The sequence below is a fragment of the Hirundo rustica genome, chromosome 3 (genome assembly GCF_015227805.2).
Source record: "Hirundo rustica isolate bHirRus1 chromosome 3, bHirRus1.pri.v3, whole genome shotgun sequence".
Lineage (NCBI taxonomy): Eukaryota > Metazoa > Chordata > Aves > Passeriformes > Hirundinidae > Hirundo > Hirundo rustica.
This window is the reverse complement of record NC_053452.1, coordinates 37671267-37691853: the sequence shown is the minus strand read 5'-3', so window position 1 is coordinate 37691853 and position 20587 is coordinate 37671267. Positions and strand designations below refer to the sequence as shown.

Genomic DNA, 20587 nt, shown 5'->3' with positions numbered 1-20587 from the left:
ATCAAGTAAGGAATTGTTTAAGTGAAAAATGGCATGAAAAGTTTAACTACTCGTTTATTATTAAGAAGGCAATTCTCTCCTTAGCACATTCCTCAGACTGGGTGGTAAAGATAGGAAGGAAGGTGAGAAAGCAGAAATAGTGCCATGCATATCCCTACTAACTGTAATACAAACTACATCTCATGTTGGTCTGTAACCAAATTTCAAAGCTGCCATCGCTTCACCAGAGCCTTTAACAACTGAAGAGCATTAACTACATTTTGGGTTACTTTTCCTGTATCTATAGTATGTACTGGGGTGGTCGTTTGGTTGGTTTTTTTTGAAGCATACATAACAGATTAGGGGGCAGGGGACAAGAGCTTGTATTTTTATTGGGAAGTTCTTACCTGTTCCTGGGAGTGGACACTTCTCACAGTGTGGGCCCCAGGCTTTGCCAACACTGCAACAGCAAAGCTGCTTGCTGAGCTGAACAGAAAGAGGATGCATGCATTGCTTTCCTGCACTAACAAACCGGTAGCAGGGTCCTTTCTCTTCAGCAACTACAGGGTTATCAGCTGCAATGAAAGTGGAAGAGAGGATGGTACTGTCCACATGGAAAGCAAAACAGAGAAACACCACTAGATTTCCAACACCACTTAAACAGATTAATATTCTGCCTGCAGGGGTTTTGTTTCAGACACCTATCTCAGACGACAATCAGAACATTAAAATAAACTTATTTTGCAAACACTTCTGAATTCCAACTTACCCTGGGCCAAGGATAAGAAGTATTTCAAAGAAAAACAACAATAAAAAAAGTAAATTCAAAACCAGCAGTTGCCATGCTGCCACAATGAAGAGTGAGAATAGTCTCTGTCACTTGTGCACAGCTGCTGAAGATCAGCCACTGGCACTACAGAGCTGTGCCAAGCTATAAAGCCAAAGGAACATCCATCTGTAAGTAGGCTATGCCAGTAAGACTGTAAAAGCATAAAGTTTCATACATTGCACCTTTTTTTTTAAATAAAAGAGACAATTACATATTTACATAGTTTTAATGTGGAAGAGCCAAAGGCCAAATGCTATGATTAGTATGAGCTAACAGAAAGCTAAGACCCATCCAGTTTTCTAATTGATGCATCCACATTAAGATAAAGTTAACATTTCTGGGTAACATGTTCACATAACCCAAAAAATACAAAGACTATCTGATTTTCAACATGACACATAAAAGCAAAACCAAAACCCAACAACCAACTCCTTTCTTCTGGCGTTCAACTGAAAAGCAGTATGAAGTTCTTCAAACTACTGAGAAACTCTCTCATCAACTAAGTGTCATTTACAAGTAGCATCAGATAGTTGTGCTGAGGAAAAAAAACGAACTCACCTATGACTTAAGACTATATTTTATAAATGTAAAGATAGCTCAAAGAAAGAAATTAGTTTATAGCTATTTTTCACTTGTACATACTCTGCAAAAAAAAAAAAAGTGAAAAATTTAGTTGTTCTTTACGTTGTCTTTTCTTCTTGCAGAGGTAATTGATCATAACCAAAGTAAAAGCTAACTAATAGAGGGAAATTATGCATTCACAACTTTTTCTTTCTCCTAATTATTTCTTAATTTTTAATTCTCTTAGTTAGAAAGATAATGTGCCAAAGATCATCCTGAGCTAAACATTTTTTAATGGAAACAACTCAGATCAAAGCTGCAGAGGTAAAAAAGGGGAGAGCGGGACACAAAGATGATTTTGGCTGAAACTAGCAGAGAGGGGAGTAAAAAAAAGTCCTCCAGGCCACTGAAAAACACTGAATGTATGTGGGGACTGAAGACGGCCTAGCAGATTTGGTGACAAGAAAATCAGGAAAAGACAGCAAGGATCCTGGGCAGCCACCAGTGGAGACCAAGGTTTCCAGGACAATGAAACAGAAAAGAGGCAGGAACACTGAGACTGACTAAATAAAGTGAATATACTGAGAATATGAATTGGGGACAGAAAAACAAAGGTGAGAGATTAGAATAGTTGGGCCCAGTCAAATAAATCTTCATCTGAAATGTAACTAAGTATTTAATTTGGTACTTTGATTAGCAGTATTACTTACGTATGCATCTTGAGAGGGTAGGATCTGGCACAAATCCCATTTTGCAGGTACATCTGTAGCTGCCCATGGTATTCAAGCACTCACCATTAGGGCATACTCCCTGTAACTGACACTCATTGATATCTGTGTGAAAATTGAAAAAAATCAGATGCTGAAACATATATTAATATCTTTCTTCCTTTTTTTTTTAAATATGCCAAGGATAACTGTTACAAATTAACACTTTAATCAACACTTTTTCCCATACTGACATGTAATTCATAACCTTTTAAAACACTGCTGAGAACATAACAGAAACACAATTATATTTATAAATCATTCTTAAGTACTCTGAATTAGAAAAACAAATACACTTTGACCCGCTTATCAACCCTTCTCCTGACTAGACGATTGCTCGCACAGCTCAACACAGCTCACAAGAACATTCAGAGACGAGTTTCAAACAAACTAGTGTATTTTACAAAGGGTGGAACACCCCTTGCCACATTTACTAGAGTTTTTATTAGTATTTATATTTATACTTAAGAGTGCTCAATGGTTCATTATGCTGAAAGAAGCACAGTGTAAAAATACCACCTGTAGCCCAGGGGAACTTGATGGCAATAATATGCTTCAGGGAGCACGGAACACACCTGACACGGAAAGAATTGCAGCAGTGGCAACACAACTTCTCAACAATTACCTTGAACTTGTGTCAGCAGTGCCCTGGCAGCCAGGAGGGCCAACCCTGTCCTGAGGGCATCAGGCACAGCATCGCCAGCCGGGCAAGGGAGGGGATTGACTTGATCTGCTCTGAGCTGGGGCAGCCTCACCTCGAGTACTGGGGGCAGTGTTGGGTGACACAATGAAAAAAAGACATTAAACTATCGAGGAGTGTCCAAAGGACATGAGCAGCTGCTGAGGGCACTGGGTCTGCTCAGCCTGGAGGAGACTGAGGGGAGACCTCACTGCAGGTACACCTTCCTCATGAGGGGAAGAGGAAAGACAGGCACTGATCTCTTTTCTCTGTGGTGACCAGTGACAGGACCCTAGGGAATGGCCTGGAGCTGTGTTAGGGAGGTTTAGGATGAATATTAGGAAAAGATTCTTCACCCAGAGGGTGCTTGGGCGCTGAACAGGCTCCCCAAGGAAGCGGTCACAGCACCAGCCTGACAGAATTCAAGAAGCATCTGGAGAACACTCTTGGGCACCTGATGTGATTCCTGAGGGTGGTGCTGCACAGGATCAGGAGCTGGACTCCATCCTTGTGGGTCCCTTCCAATTCCACATGTTCTTTATTCTGTGAACTGCTTGAATAAAGTTTGCTGTTACCAGACCACCTATACAAGTGCTGCTTTCAGCGTCTGACTGAACAATCCTCCCATTACCCAAGCATTGGGCCTCAGGTCTACATCACACTCATGGTTGTATCTGTCATTCCCTTACTCTTAAAACAGGACTTGTCTAACAATCATCTGGATACCATCTGTAATTAAGTCAGCCAAATCAGGTTTTTATTTCAGGGGACAGCAACAACATAGTTTGCACTGATAATCCAAACATCAAAATAGTAACAAAAATAAAATTAAAAAATCCTCTAATCTATAATTATCCGTGTCATAAATTGCGGTCTCCTCTTTCAGAAAAATTGAGAGAGTAGATTGAATTAGACCTACTTTAAAATATTTACATTTATTATTTTTCCATCAGACTTTTTCTCCCTATCCTTAAGACTAAGAAAAAACACCTACCTTGCTGGATAAACAAACTTTACATGGAAGTTAGACATTCCAGCTAGTTCTATGAAAATCAGGTATTAGTGACCATCTGTCTAAAAGATATTCTTTCCTTTTAGCTTTTATAATACCAGCCTCATTTTATTTGGCCTCATTTTATGTTGCTTCCTAATTCAACACCGTCACTGAGGGTAAGAGGTTCAATATACAAAATGTAACAGATGTCCCGAAGTTTGCATTTGGAAACCTATAGAAAGATTGTTTCTTTTTCATTTTTCCCCAGAAGTTTGGCTACCTGTACCATGACACAAGAGAGCACAGTACAGCAGACTCTGGCAGCTGCTATATCAGCCATGTTTTTTTTCCAAATACTCAGTGTTGAGCTTATCCCTCAGCTCTTCCAGTGCTGTACCTAATACAGTGTCTTGACACCACCTGGATAAACTTCTCTTCTATGCACTTAGCTGTGTGTGACAAGGAGTAGTAATTTATATCCTAGAACTTTGGATGAAATGTGATGGAAACCACACGAATTACAAAGGATCAGCTCTGCCTCAAAGGAATTTTCAAGTGAAATTCCCAGACTACATGACTTTCTGACCTCAGAGGGAGTGGACTATTTAAAAAGGAGAATGGTACAAGAAAAGAGCAGAAAAAACAGCTGAAGTATTTTTGCGCAGTAGTCTACTTTTTGTCCCGTCCAATGCTGAAGCAGGATGACATCCCATATAAGAGCAGGAGTATCTTATTTAAGGATTGCATTAATACAGAACATTTATCACGCTAGACATTTTCAGATGCACTTGAATTTTATTGGTTTCCTAAGTCTCTTCATCAGACCAAGGTTCTTTCTTTTACCCTGAAATCTCAAAATGTGATCAAAGGCAGCTATATAGTTCCAACTGATTCCAGAGGGAAGATTATCACTATTTCAATACCATTATGATTTATAAGTATTAAAGAAATGAACTTAAATCTTACCAGTTAGTTAGCAAACTAAAGACATTATAGAAAGATCCCTAAATAGCAACATAGTGATGCTGCTGTAAAGTTGTTGGGAGGAAAGGACATATTACAAATGTTCCATTTTCCAAAATTAGGCTCAACTAGGACCTAATGGAAAAAAAAGACTCTGAAATATCTTGAAGCTAATACAAAGAAAATACCAGAACACTCAAGAACCCTCTATTGAATTTTCTATCTGTTGGCAATTTAGGTTGTCAGATCAGTCTTCAAATGCTAAACCACAAAATGACTCTACTTGCTTTGATAAAGCGTTTTCTCTGATGTCAGAAATAAGTTAGAGGAAGAGGCAGTATCGTTTATTCTTTGTACAGGAAAAATGCCATTATCTGGGTTCATTTCAACATGAAAATCCTCAACACAATTACAGACACACACACAAAAACCACGTACATATTTTGGAGGAAGCAGAAAAACACAGGAGAAATTGATACACATAATGAAAATAATTTCTCTACTTCCCTCATTGTAATACCCAGACATTTTTAAACTTTCTCCCTTTCCAAATTTTCAGTATGTTTTTCTTTACAGGAAAATGAACTTATATGACTGAAGGAAAATTGAAGATATCTGCCAAGCAACATATATAATGTATCACTTTTTTGATGACTACTTCTGGAAACAGAATTAGCAGAAATGCTATGTCTAATGAAAACAGCACTTGAGTTTTACATCAGCAAAGAAGACAGCTTATTTTAAATAATTATAATTTGACTTGGAGTTTATAATTCTTATTTTCAATAAAAAGACTAAGTCTCCTGTTTGTTAACCATTATATTTACTCATATCAGCATGACACGGATGGCACTTTTTCTTTCTGTCTAGGAGAATAATTCTACCCTTCTACATGTTTTTAAGCAAGGTAAGTAATAACATGGCTTAACATACGTGCATTTGTATTTTCAATGTTAAAAATTATTAATGATGCATTCTTCACTTATTAGATGACAACTTTACTCATTTGCATCCACTTTCATTTTAAGGAATGTTAAAAATCTATATATGAATACTAGAAGTATGAATGTTTCAAGGCATTATTTACTAGAGTGGCTGATTTGTGGATACATGGGCTCTTCCTATAATTCATGAATACACCATCATCCTTCTTTCCAAATGATTCAACTATTCTGCAGGAAACATTCACAGATGCTGTCATTATTGCCTTTGTATTCAATCTCTTTATAGATGAATGTTCTTGTATGTCTTGTACTAAAAACATAATTCCCTATTCACATGAGCTCTGCTATTGCTATTTAATGTGAGTACTGCTACATTTAAGTACCAGCTTATATATATATATATAAATACCAACTAGCATTCCTTCTAGAGTTCCTGATATGGCTATTCCTCTTGCTAAATTTGTCCCATTTTTAAAGTTAACTGCATTGTGCATGTTTCGGTGCCTCAGCATGACTTAATCACAGTGTATTTTAATGCCTCTTTTCGCGGTCATGTCTACTCAATGAGCTCATTGAATTACTGAGCTGATGCTCTATGCTGAATTACACAAGCTTGTCTAGGGATTCCACAGAAACAAGCCAGAAGCTGATTAAAAAACCCCAAAACCTCAAATTTTCAAAAGAAACATACATACACGTAGGAATAGTGTTGATTCAACAACTTGAGCAGAAAAAAAAAAAAAAAAAAATCCTTGCAGATTTACTACCTACTTCATTTCAGACTATGGTAAAAGGCCACCTATTCAAAATGTTTCCTACCACCTGCCAGCCTGCCCAGCTGTGCAAATTGCATTGGAATCAACTTGTTCAGGCAGCTGGAAAGGAAATTCAAGATGAGCAGACTTTTTTTTTTTAAGCCCTATTTCTTGTGTATGGGCATAAAATATATTTCAATTTTATATTAGTATAGGAATAAGAATTCATTTGCTCCATTGTAAAAACTAGAGAAAAATGTCTGAATAATGTCTTGTGCAGAAACACAAAGTGGTGGCATGCTTGAGGAGTAATTTGATCAAATACCTTCATCTACACAGAGAAAATACTAAGGGGCTAGGTAGCACTGCTATAAAACCACAAATAAAGCTTTCCAAAGACCAACTCAATATAGACTTTCAGTTTTTGAGAATAGCAGAGTAATGAAGTTCCATCGGTAAAAAGCCTCTGTACCAGTGATACAGAAAAAAAATTAATTTAAACAAGGGGATATCCCAAACAGCACTTCACATGGCTCCATGAGGAAATCTCACAGTAAGCACTGTCATTTATAATTTATACACAACTGGTAAATAAATGATTTAACATTTGGTGTTTGATAATATGAATGACCTGACCCTTTCTCAATGGTAATAAATGGGTATAACCCCACCGGCATGGAAGAAGCATTGTCAGTTCTGCACTGACTGAAAGCCTGACCCTTTGCTGTTACTCTTCAGTATTATCCATGCCAAATACAGGGAACTTGGCACACTGTGTCCCTAGATTTGGTAGTCCATCCCCATGAAAGTTCGACTCATCCTCACAACCAGTTGAGGTGGCAGTGGAGGCCAAATGCCATCCCAGCAGCCCTGTTGGTGACTCTGCTCTCACAAGTCCACCCGAACACAAAGAAGCTTTGCCAAAAACAGGGTCTTAACAGTGACGCTGCAGCACTGTACAGTTGAGTCTGCTGTGTCTCAGCTCCTCCTATTCCCTCTTCCGAGCACAGCTTGATATACGGTGAGGTCAGCGACCGCTGCTCTCCCAGCTTCAAATAGCCCAGACACTGTAACCAAACTGCTGCTGCTAATCTACCCCACTGAGGGGAATTTAAAACAGGCTCTCTTAACAACAACACTTGGTGTTTGATACCTTCCCACACATTTTTATTGGTCTTCTGGGTGTCAGGTCAGCCTGCTCTCAGAAAATGCAATGTGTTAATGACTCACTGCCACTGAATTTCCTGGTGAAAAAAAGCAACCTAGAACAGCCATTTTCTAACTGCATGCCTGTCTGCTCATGTGGAGAGTATGGCTATGAACATAGTAATATCTTCCTGATTTAAAAAATAAACAAGAAGGAAAAAAACAGCCCTCAAAACCAACCAAACAAAGCAGAAAGGTGGGAACAATGTTCATTTAAACAAGTAAGCACATAGTAACACTGAACTTGTTATAAACCATGATAATTATACAGCTTTACTAAATCCAAAACCAGGTTCATCTTCAAAAAACTTTACATCCGTTACTAGAAGATAAAAGATGGAAATGAATGGATAAGTCAGATAACAAAAAGAATATTTACTTTGCTCACGTATTTTTTCTGCTTGCTTTCTATGAATGTTCACAAAGAATTTTTATTTGGATTTTTGTCCAGTGTAAGGCAATCATCAAGGTTTCATATTAGAAACACCCCAAAGCACTTCACCAGAATGTTGGTGCACACATATTTAACACAGTCAGATGAAGAACTGTTTTTACTCATGACCACACATAAATATTTGCATGGGCTGTGTATCACAATACTAAGCTAAATTTTGTTCAGTCTAAATGCAGGCAACAGTTAATATCACCTATTTTCTTCTAATAACTGTGATTTAGAGAAAGACTGAATACTCCAGAAGAAATTAAAAAAATGCAGGAAGCTCTGAAAAACAACCTGACCCTTATCTGTTACTCTTCTCTAACCAGTTCTTGCTTGCCTAAATATCAAAACCCCCAGTGATTTTTCAACATCTCCACCTGTATGTCCTCAAGTATGGATTAACTTGTTCAGCTCTCTTAGACACACTGCACACTGGGGAATTGAGATGACTGAAAAAGAAACGCATCAATCAAAACTTAAATTCCGTCTTGAAGGCACTCTAAATTTCAGTGACAAACATTTTCACACCTAATGGAAGGTTTCCCTCTCACTGACGTAGAGGGATTTATGTACAGAAAAGTACAATGTAGTAGAATCTCTTTCTCAACTCAATGACAACGCACAGAACTCTGTGCTGGAGGGGAGGACACGCTACAGAAGATCTTAACTTCCAACATTCCGCTCAGTTCTAGGCTGGCTTTTAAATGAGATTAAAATAGTGTTTGCGACTGTATTAGCTGCTGTTCAACAGTCCTTTGGTTCTTTACTGGAAACCTACAAGCAACTTCACTCACATTTCCTTGAGCAATGTTATACCTAATTCAATCACATCCAGGAAGTGAATCATTTCAGCTTTATTCCAGGATTAATGACATTTAATACAGCCTGAGTATCCTTTATCCAAGAATAACAAACCATGCTAAGTGTAAACATCCAATCCTAGGAAAAATTCCTGCGCCTGCTTAAAACAAGATCTGTTCCTGTCACTTATTGTTGAAAGAATACGCCTTGCTTGCTTACTGTAAAACTTGCCAAGTTATTTACTACATCATAAAGCTCCTTTAATTTCCCCTTTTACTGAAATACCTTACTAGATGCTTCAGCAAGCAAATATGGAGCCTGCTTCTGTTCTACACATTAACCTGAAGGTGATGGCTGTTACAGCCAAGCAAAGTGAAGAAGGACTGCTCACCAGAAGAGAACTGCCCTGCTGCAGAGCATCTTAAAAGCTGAGGGCTGGAGTATCAGCTCTGCAGTTTCCCTCTGGCAGCTTCCAGCTGTAGGCTATTTAGGAAGAGAAGTTCACTGTGTTTTGGCTGTGCTAACCATTACAACAGCTTCTCAGACCACCCAGGCCCAGCTGGCCCAATGCAGAAAGGCTGAGGTGGTGTAAAGCTGTCTTCTCTGCCTTCAGCCTAGTAAGTCATTCGGACACACGGAGCAAGTCCACTGACCACGCTTCTCGGATAGCGAGCAGTGCCCATATTTGGTCACAGACATGCAGGAATTTGAAACATTCCTATAAAATTAAATTCATTCTTTCATTTCCAGGCTTAGCACATTGAATTTATGCTCATAAAAATCATCGCTGCTTGGAAATTTTAACCACATTTAAGTATTATCTTAAAATTCTACAACCGAACATACATGTTTATTATTGTGTCCTGCAATCTCCTGATATTACGTTATTTAAACCTATCTATTCATTTTTAAAGAAAACATTTTTACTCAAGAAAAGCAGTCTGTGAATTCAAAAAGGTCAGGGGTTACTGCAAGAGTTCGGAACGATGCAAATTCAAAGGAAAAAAGCCTGTGTTTCTTGAAAGAAACCACTGCTACTATCGATGTAAAATAATGCAGTCAAATTTCTTTTCAGAAGCACTGGTAGCTTGGAACTATCAAAACCGGACTGCAGTTTGATTTTATTACTACTTTACACTGAAGTAACTAAAAAAGGCATTTTAAATTTTCATAAGCAAGGATGAAGAATGTTAAGTGATTTAGTACTAATTAAAAATAAAAAAACCCTCTTTTGAAATAAGAGATCTCACTTGTATCATTGAGTTTGCTATATTACAAATTTGGTAGGTGATTTTTGATTACATGACTTAATATGACTCAAAAACCAATGAACAAGTCTGATTTTCAAAGTCACATTACATGCACTAGAAGAAAACAACATATAATTTCACAATTTTTAATACAACACACAACAAGGCATAAAAAACTAAATATACAACCACTCTCAGCTAAGACAGTCATGATATCGAGAAGGTTCTTATAAAATTTGGACCAAGAATAAGAACTTTTAGAAGCACAGATTCTAGTCAGATCACCACAGCCATGGTAATTTCACTGAAAAATTCAGAATAAACTTGTGGCTAGAAAAGTACTGGAGCCCATCTCTCCCCCTCTGTCCCAAGTGGCTGGTGCTGGAGGACACAAGCAATCTCAACAGCTGATTACAGGCCTAAGCACTGTGCAAAGATAAATTTCTGAAGGGGGACTACTACAGTGAGCTCAGAAATCCTACCTCTATGCTTTTCAGAAACTGACTGACTTTGTTTAAATTACTAAGTAATAAAACCAAACAGAAAATATTTATCCCCTTCCGATGCAAAGAGAACAACTTGCATTTCAATAAGACCTATGCACCCTTAAAACACTGCTGCATTTAAGCAAAGAAAGCTGTCTAGATCAACTATATACTAATTAGAATTTGCCAAAGGATTTAGGCAACTTCTTAATTAAAAATGACCTAGTGGTCCGTCATTAAATGTTACTTAGTAATATCTGCTTTGATAGATGTTTTCATGCTCTAAGTGCTTTAATGTGCATAATAAATCAACCTATAAATTTGGACTGGAACACAAATAATTTATGTCAATTGTGAAAATTTGATACCTTCTGGTACCAAAGTTACATACTAGGCTTCACTGCAAGTGCCACCTGACTGATTGATCTCCAAATTGACTCAATAGGCAGGCATCAGATTTTATTCTCTTTGTGAAAATCAATTACAATCAATTACCTATTAACATCACAGAAAATACTATTCCAACTGTTTCTGCTATAGCTACATTAACCACTATTAATATCCTCTAAGAAAAACAAAATATCCGGATTTTACTGTTTCAATAATAACTTGATTAGTGATAATGAGAAGTAAAAGAAACAAAAACCCCAGGCTTTGTGCTAAATAAACTATTGCAATGCTTTTAAAATGACAGAAAAAACAGTTACTTATTCTAAGAAATGACCCACTGATTTCTGCGAGCTAGCAGAATAGCAGCAGAAGAAATCAGTCCAACTCGTTTTGTGCTTTTGCGTGGAATTTACTGGAACACAAGTTTGCAGAGGCACACTTTTCAAGCACATAATCAGTGTCCAAGCAGCAACCCAGCCCAGTTTCTGGAGATACATTTATTTCTCACTATGATCATCACAAAAGAACTTCTTTGGAAAATGGTTGTTGACTTAGTAACTAAGTAACAGCATTTCTTATTAACTAAGCTCTTTTATTACTTAAAAGTAATGAAATAAACATAAAATACAGAGTAAACATTTTTTTAGAGACGTATTCTTCCCTCCTACATTAGTCTCAAAAATACATGTAAACATGTATTTTAGAGACAAATGCAGGATGGAAGAATATACCTTCAAAATGTATCTTAAATCATGATGAAGCCAAGGGAAAACTGCTTCAAGTCCCCCAAGCATGTGATTAGAGAATTTGATCTATCAACATACTAGTTTCTGCAAGCTCATAAACATTTACTTTTAAGAATATAGGGACTTTCCAAGAACTTCCACGCGCTTTTTACTTCATTGAAAAACAACAAGTGTTCAGGTATTTTTCCAGTTCTTCAAGATAAGATTTCTAAAGTGCTCTGTTGGCAATAAATTCATTTCCTGATAAATGAATCCAACCTTTTCACCAGCTGTTTTTTCCATCCCATTTCAGTTTTCCAAGAAAACCATTAGCAGACTAAGGAAACAGTAAGTATAACCCTAAGCAGGGAACCAGAAATTAGCATTGCATGTGGATTCTGACAAAGAAGTTGCAACACTGATAAGCTGTATTTTGGCTCTAATGAGAGCCTTAGGGCATCCATGTGTGTACATGCAATAAATCACCCCATTGAAAAGATAATTACTGAGGGGGGAAAAAGCTTTCTTGATAGTAATTACACTAAACTGCTTGAATTAACATACCCACAGATGGTTCTTTGTGGTCCTACTTAGACATTAGAGAGAAGAATGCTTGATTATATTAGTCCACTCACTTGAAAGAAAAAAAAATAATGATCTGGTTATTAACCACACTAATACTCCTTGGTTGATGAAGCCTATGTAGACTTTTGACTGCAAAATCAAAGTAAAACACAAGGTTAATTAAGCTTTTAGGGCTGAGTTTTCAAAGGCAGTGAAAGTTGGACAACATCTAGGTGAAAAAAACCCAATCTCTTTTAGCTGCAGGCAGGGATTCAGAAATATATCCCCATCACTATTCGGCCTGGCCTTTTCTAAACCTGGACATGGCATACATACTCTTCCAGCAAAGAATAATCTAATTAAAACTTACACTTGCATATGGATATGCTGTTCCATACCCTTCCAATTTAATTGTAAGGATTCTTAAAGGAATCCCACGCCAGCAGCTTAAACAGTTTTCTTTTGACATCTACGGCTGTCCGCATTAGTGATATGGACAGCTCTTTCTTCATCACCCTGTCTTCTTCTCTTGCAGAAAAGCATGTCTGCTTCAGCTAAACAAACAGGACACTTCTGGCTGACGCATTGAGAAGCCATGCTAATAACCATTTCAGGGCTGAAACGCACCCTGCCAGCAGCTTTCACAAAGGAAACCAGCTTTCCTGAAGAATGTTCAAATCGAGGTCAAAATCCTGACCCTCTGAAAGAAAATAGTACCCTTGTTACTTACTTCAGTAAGACTAAATTCCATCCTGGCTTTGTTTCATGGGCTTCTGCCATTTGTATCTCCTTATTGGAGTGTGCTAGTGGCAAAGTACACAGAAGCTATTCAAACCCCTTAAGCAATAAGGGAAACCTTCAACAACCACTACCTCATCCCTGTCCAGAAAGTTGGGAGATTGTCCCCACCCTAAATTCATCAACAGTCTACTCCTTGGTAAGATAATCCTACTATCATTTTATGATTAAACACTACATTATGAATTTCCATGTATCAACTGCAAGTTATATTTAGTCTACAGCCCACTCTCTTCTGGGATAGTGACAGCAGTATAAAACAAAATTTTTAAAGCTTCATATTTCTTTCAGTTTTAGTCATGCAGTACAAAAATGTGTCAGGGGAAGAATTATCAAAATCCAGTGCAAAACCCAATGATTAGCCTACCAGGTACAGATCTATTTCTGTACACTACTGTGGCAGTACTCAGTTCCCTCTTATGCTCCTACCCAGAGACACATGTTCTCTCTCTCTGTCAGGCTGTCACTGCTCAGTGAAACAACTTCCTGGCCTATTTCTGGCAACCTTCACAAGCACCAGACCATTTCTAACTGTCCATAACCCCTGAATAAGGATCTTAGCTTCCATGAAATAAGGTTTGCCAACACTGAGGTTCAACCTCCTGAACCAAACTGAATGCCCTACTCGCCTTTAAATGCCTGCTGGGTTGTTGCTGTCTGAAAACATGGTGCATTCTGTGGGATATACACACGACTACTGAAGATATCAAAGCTCCTGTCTCTCCTGGATCATGCCCAGAGGGTTGCACAAAGGCACTAATCCATCATGGCATCTTCTAGACACTTTCCACACTCAAAGTTAGAAAACCTGTCTTTTGCAGACTCCGAAAAACCTCGTGACTGATATGTGGAACACAACAATCTCTTTCAAAATAGCTTGAAACTGTCTTGCTGAAATACATACATCACCTGCATGTTTAATTTGAGACATAAAAAGGCTGCCCATTTACATCTGACACTCATCTCCTTCACCTTTTCACTTGGCAGTCCTCATCAGCAAATTGCCATCAACATCTCCCCATCCTTCTTGACTTATTAAGAGTACTTTACAGTCTTTCACTGAAGAGGAGCGAACAAGCTCTTGAGATGCAATTGGCAGCTCTCCTCCATTTACTTTTTCAGTGTTGTGACCCATCCAGTCCTCCAAATGCCCCTACCCTGCAAGCTGGTAAACCACAGGTAGAGATCAGAGAGGCACATAGGCTCAGGTAGCTGCAGATAGCAGCTCACATCTCCCTAAGAAGTGAAACAGCATGATATTTGTGTTTAGTGCTCTATAAGCTTTATTATTTTGGTGGGCAAAAATTTCTTTACGCGACTGGCTATTGTACATTCCCTCATTAAGATGCAAAGTGAAAATTTTCAGTTAAGTAAGATTAAATTTATGTTTCCAAAGTGCCTACAAATATCCCTTAACATCAACTATTCTTTCATTTTATCCAGCTCTCCGCCAGCACTACTATTTGTTGGGACCTCTTTATCCTTTGCAGTATCAACACTGATCAGGAAATATGGCCACAGCAGTATCAGCTTCACTTGAACTCATTTTTTCCTTCCTTCCCAAATCTCTCTCCAGAACACTACTGCAAGATTGCTTACATTGTCTCGGAGCTCCTTTTTCTTGTTTACTTGTGCTGTGCCAAACAAGTCAGACAAGCAATTAAGCTTTTTCCTCCATCCTCATCTGGCACCTCTGTGCAGTGCTCCAAGATACACAGAAAGAATGAGCATTTGTCTCTGTTCATCTCTTCAGCTTTGTCAGAGATGCTACAGACCAGGGGAATTCAAATGTCCCAAGCCTTGCTTTCTAGCTGCATGATCATGCAGACTCCATGACCCTGTATGTTTTGATAACTCCTGTATTTACCACCAGGCACTAATAACCTCAGGGTAACAGAGCTAGGCTGTGTCTAACTCCAAACATCCTCACCTGCACTATGCACATTCTGGAAGTAGGTGGCTCACTTCTTTACATGGCAGACAGGTACTCATTCTTGTCATCTCCACTTGCCAGGGATGTTATCTGGCTTTTCTCAGTACTGTTGTGCCTAGTCTCCTTCAGTCTGAAAGAACTGTTCTCTGATTACTCTACACTTTCATGATTACAAAAATTTTTCTGTATTGTTAATTTCATCTGACTTAACTGAATATGTCTACAGAGTCACTGTTTAGCAAAAAAAACCTGACAAAACCAAGTATTTCTACATAAAAATACAGTAAAAGAATCCTTATTAAGTCATCTTTATACATCATCAAACAAAATGAGGGTATACATAAAAGTTCCAGAAGTTATTTTTCCTGAAGGACAAAAATCACTCTTACAGAGTTGCCAGTATTTAGAAAGAGTAAAAAGTATAGTCAACATTTTTTCCCAAATATAAATCAATGGACTGGAATCATTCATCTAAATCATCAATATCAAAGAAGCTGTCACAGAAAGCCAGTACCGAAAATAAACACACCCAATTTGGTTACTGTCATACCTTGACAAAACGTAGCATTGATTCTCTTGTAGCCTTGTGGGCATTCCATCATAGGACCGTATCCATGGTAAGCTGAAAAAAAATTATGTCAGTTAAATACTGATAATTTAAATGTTTGCAGAGCCTGACAGCTAAATTATTATATAATTATATTTTAAAAATTATAAGGTTTTGTGATAAATGGTTAAGCAAAAAAGACAAAGAAATTAAAATTAAAGATTGTACAGGCAACCTTAATTCCATCTTTTTCAACATGTGTACCACTTAAGTCTTCAGTTATCCAGTCAAATTTGTGTTAAAAAACAAAACAAATCTATGAAAGCAGGATATCTTTCACCCTATTTGTTCTGAAATATTCAAATGTTTACTTCTGCAAACCAGCTTCCAAATATGATGTTTGGAAAGATAAAGCTGAAGATTCATTATGGAAACATCTAGGATTTACCTAACAGAGCTGTTGAATTTTAGAATACTAAACTTCACTTCACTGACTGGCTGATCAGTGTAAACAGTCACAGATATAACAACACCACAAAATAAATACTGAATTCAGTTTTGCCAAACTAGAAAGTTTTCAGTTAAGCAGCTTTTTATTTCTATTTATTGCTTCTTTCCTCCACTTAAGGTTGCTTTTCAGACTGCAGAAAACTGTTTATTGATTCTTAAACATTGTAAATGAGAACAGTAACTCCTTGGTATGGTTATGCACTAAAAACTTCTTGGCAAATCCCAGTACTTTGTTCAGCATATAGGACTAAATTTTTGGCACTATGATCACATAAATGCTTTTAATAAGAGTCAAGAGAGTTTTTCATAATTTGAATATTAGAACAAAGATACCTTAAGATTTTGTCAGATCCTTTGTTTCATTTCAAAAGTGTCCCAAATGTTCAACAGACAACCCCCCCCCAATACCCATCAGATTCATTCGTTTCCATCTTTACTGTATATAAACTGTCAAATAAGACAGCACAACTGAATAACAAAATGCTGTTGATTTGCTTCCCTTCATATAATACCTGGATGGCATATTTATCCCTGCAGCTTACACCTGGTTGACTGTAATGACGGGGGGGAGGGGAGGGGGAAGAAAAAGAAAAGGAAAAAAGGATAATTGTTTTAGCTAGTTCTAAAGCTTTGCCTATTATTTGGGAAAAAAATATGTGATGATATTGAGTAGCAGGCTTTGGAGTGAGACAGTTTTATCTCAAATTTCAGTGAATTATTTAAAATAATTAAATAAATAAAACATTGAGATTCTCCTTAGATATTGCATAAAGTGCAAAATGTTTAAACACACAGAGTAAAAATACAGCAATGTTATTACAGTTCTGAACACATCCTCTTCCATCTTTACAATGACTACAATCATTTTAACACCAACTACAACCTGAAAGTTTTGTCTCTCTACTAAAGTGGCAGCTACACATTTAGTTTCCAAGGCAGACTTTTCGGTCTTTTCCTAATGTTAATATTAAAACAATTTGAAATTTAAGGAGACTTCTAAAAGAACAATGCATTAGTCTATTTCTGATCCCCAAAAGTGTCAATGAAACTCCTAGTACCCATGTTGGCAGATTCAAACTCATAATTGCACTCATTATGCACTCCTAATAAACTCACAATTGCACTCCTAACTGATCTGTGTTAGCCATAACAGGCCTGATTTAATTCCCACTAAAACCAGGAGAGTCTCTGTAACTTTCTGTGGGCAGGAATGGTACCCTGCAGGGCAGCCTGCTGAATGAAAATACCTTCCAGTTGTAGATGGAGACCAGCCCATAACCTATGCCTGGTCTTTTCCAGTGCTGCAACACTTTTTCCCTCCCAGTGTGACTCAGCTGCTCTAGAAAGTGCAGTGGTGGACTGAGGTCAGAGATTTTAGCCTCTCCCTCCTTCCTCATCCTCCTACTCCCCTAACAAACAGGAAACTGGCAGCTTACTAGCAGCTCTTTTCTTCCTTTCAACAAAGAGCAGAAATGTAAGCAAGTCACAGTAGAGAAGAAGCTTGTTCAGTGCTGGCTAGTGATCCACGTGGGAGCTGGATGGAGTCCGACATTACTCACCCTTTACTCACCTAAACAAACTGTTCGTAATTACTAAGTTAGCAAGAAGCCTGACCAATCACAACATTCCCCAGGTAATACAGAAAGACCCCTCTTAAAAGCTGTCTTGTTGGAAGCCCTTAAAAATGGAGATCTGTTCCAAAACTTCTTTTGGTTTTCAGTAATACTGAACAATCCACAAACTCACAGACATGGCAGCTGTCTCAGGCTGGCACTTAAATTTGCAACAGGACAGAAGCCCTGACTGAGCAGTGGCTGTTATACAAAATACTTAAGTCTTTACAGAGATGACAGAGCCCTCTCTAAGACCATGGGAACAACACATAGGCAAACTTATACATGTCCTTAAGTAGTTGATTGAAGAGAGAAGTGCCTGATAGTGACACTAAAGTGCATGATTAAATATTTTGTTGAAGTGGGTTATGCAGAAGATCACAACTTAATTACATATTTTAATAAAAACATGTCCACTTTATTTAAAGTTTATGAGGCGTAAAACCATAAAAGCAAAAGGATGTCTGTTTGCTTCCAAAGCATCTAAAAGAAAGAGTACTATGAATTTAGTGAAATATCAGAACAGGTCAGAATTATAGGGGAAGAATGTGGGACTAACTTAACCTGTTGAGACACAAGTATAGATATCACTTAACTGACAACTTATTATTTACTTGACTCACAACTTTTTTCATCCATTATCATATAAATCTATGTATATAAAAATACATGCATATTCTTTTTACCACTGAAGCATTCTCACTGTTGTAAAAGTAAAAATACTTGATGAACATAAATCCTTCAGCATCCACTCCAGACTTCTATTATAACTTCTAACAAATTTACATTTATCTTTGGAAATTGTTTACTCTACAGAACAGTAACACTGTCATACTGTCATAGGGCTTAGTTTGACACCAATGTCCAAAAGATACTTTGACCGAGACCCAGAACAGTTTTTGGGGTTTCAAGTTTTGTGCCTACGTTCAAACTGAACACCTGTAACATTTTAAGATGATGTAAGATCACTTAAACACCTGCAACACACTTAAACATATCACCTTCAATTCTTAAAAAGCGAAAAATTCACTATTTACATGCATGCAAAATTGCCATAAGAGATGGCATGATTAAGTAGCATCGTGCTTAGAATCATTCCTAAATCAAATGGAGCCTAGAAAGAATACATACACCACTACTAAACCTTCTTGACAGATTCAATGAATATTCTTGAAATATACACCTACCAAATCACACTCTTGATATAATGACACTGTATTTTAATCTGCATAAAACAGATAGTGCACCCTTCTCCTCCTCCCCTCTTAAAACACTAACATACAGTGAGAATTCCCACCTCGAAAGATGAGAAATGTCTAGGAAACATAAATCCTTACTTTCCAGGAATGCTTTAATCAGAAGGAGAGGATTATTCCAAGTGGCAACATTCTCTCTCTTCCTGAAATCATACAGTTACATTCAAAAAAACAATTCCAAATTGAGCCAGACAGAAGGAGTGAGCGTGACTCATACTGTAAGTAATTAAGGACTCTGGGAAAGAGACTGGGTTTTTAGATCTGTTCCAAGAATTGTTTCTACATTTTATGGGTTAGGGCATTCTCCTCATAGGTATAAAATGTAGATTAGAAATTATTCTGGCAGATAAAGGAACTCTGAAGTGTCCCATCTTGAGCAAGCATGCTAGTCATTAAACTTCTTTTATAACAAAAGGACATTGCTCTTCTCATTCGCATGTAAACAAATTATTCTTATTCAGTGCTTTGAAAAAAGAGTGGTGGACTTCTCTCTATGGGAGGTGGTTTTTTACTTCTCTGTACCCACTTAGGAAGTATCAGTGGATCAGAAGTTTGTCACAGTTTCCCTGTTTGCTTGCTTTTAACGCTGTGCTGAGCACTGTGCCATTAAGCAGGTGCCTGATCCACACATCTACCGTGGATTCCAGGCTGAGACAATCAGTACTTTACCTGAACTATGAAGAACTAACAGGTGTGCTTCCCTTCAAACCAGACACCAAAAATTTTTATTAGTAGTTCCAACCAATTTTTCGTTGGAACACATTTCAGGCTTTTGTGGTTTTTCTCATAGCACACCTACACCTCAGTAAGCAACAATTCACTTGCCCGCGTGGTTCCAATGAACTAGACTTCAGTTGTAGCTCAACTGCATTGTCTGAATGCTTCTTGAACTCTGTCAGGCCACTGCTGTGACCACATCCCTGGGGAGCCTGTTCCAGCACCCAGGCATCCTCTGGGTAAAGAACCTCTTCCTAATATCCAACCTCTCTAACACAACTTCAGGCCATTCCTTCACATTCTGTCACTGTCACCAGAGAGAAGAGCTCAGTGCCTGCCCCTCCTCTTCCCCTCATGAGGAAGGTGTAACTGCAGTGAGGTCTCCCCTCAGTCTCCTCCAGGCTGAACAGAGCAAGTGACCTCAGCCATTTCTCATACAGCTTCCCCTCAAGGACCTTCGCCATCCTTGTCCTCCTTTGGACACTCTCTAAGAGCTTTATGTCCTTACGTTGTGTCACCCAACACTGCCCCCAGCACTCGAGGTGAGGCTGCCCCAGCTCAGAGCAGATCAGGACAATCCCCTCCCTTGCCCAGCTGGCCATGCTGTGCCTGGTGCACCCCAGGACAGGGTTGGCCCTCCTGGCTGCCAGGGCACTGCTGCCTCATTCAACTTTCCTGCTGGCACTGCTCTCCAGCCTCTCACTCTGCAGTCTGTGTGTACATCCAGGGTTGCCCAGGCCCAGCTGCAGAATCTGGCACTTGTCTTAGTTACATTTTATATGGTTGGCATGCATGCTGCTTTCAGAAACTATATTTACATGCTACAGGAATAAAATATACCGGAGTCTTATTAACTACAACCTTCACACACCCAAGGAGGCT

General features: G+C 38.2%; 1 protein-coding gene across 14 annotated transcripts in view; it reads right to left on the bottom strand.

Annotated features, from left to right (window-relative positions):
* LTBP1 (latent transforming growth factor beta binding protein 1) overlaps positions 1 to 20587 on the bottom strand; it is a 186544-nt gene that overhangs the window by 68576 nt on the left and 97381 nt on the right. For all 14 annotated transcript variants that reach the window (XM_040058399.2, XM_040058401.2, XM_040058400.2 and 11 more), the window contains 3 exons: positions 15613 to 15684; positions 2080 to 2202; positions 387 to 554 (listed from right to left, as the gene is read on the bottom strand). In XM_040058399.2, coding sequence (XP_039914333.1) covers positions 387 to 554; positions 2080 to 2202; positions 15613 to 15684 — 363 coding nt within the window. The remainder of the gene's footprint in view (positions 1 to 386; positions 555 to 2079; positions 2203 to 15612; positions 15685 to 20587) is intronic.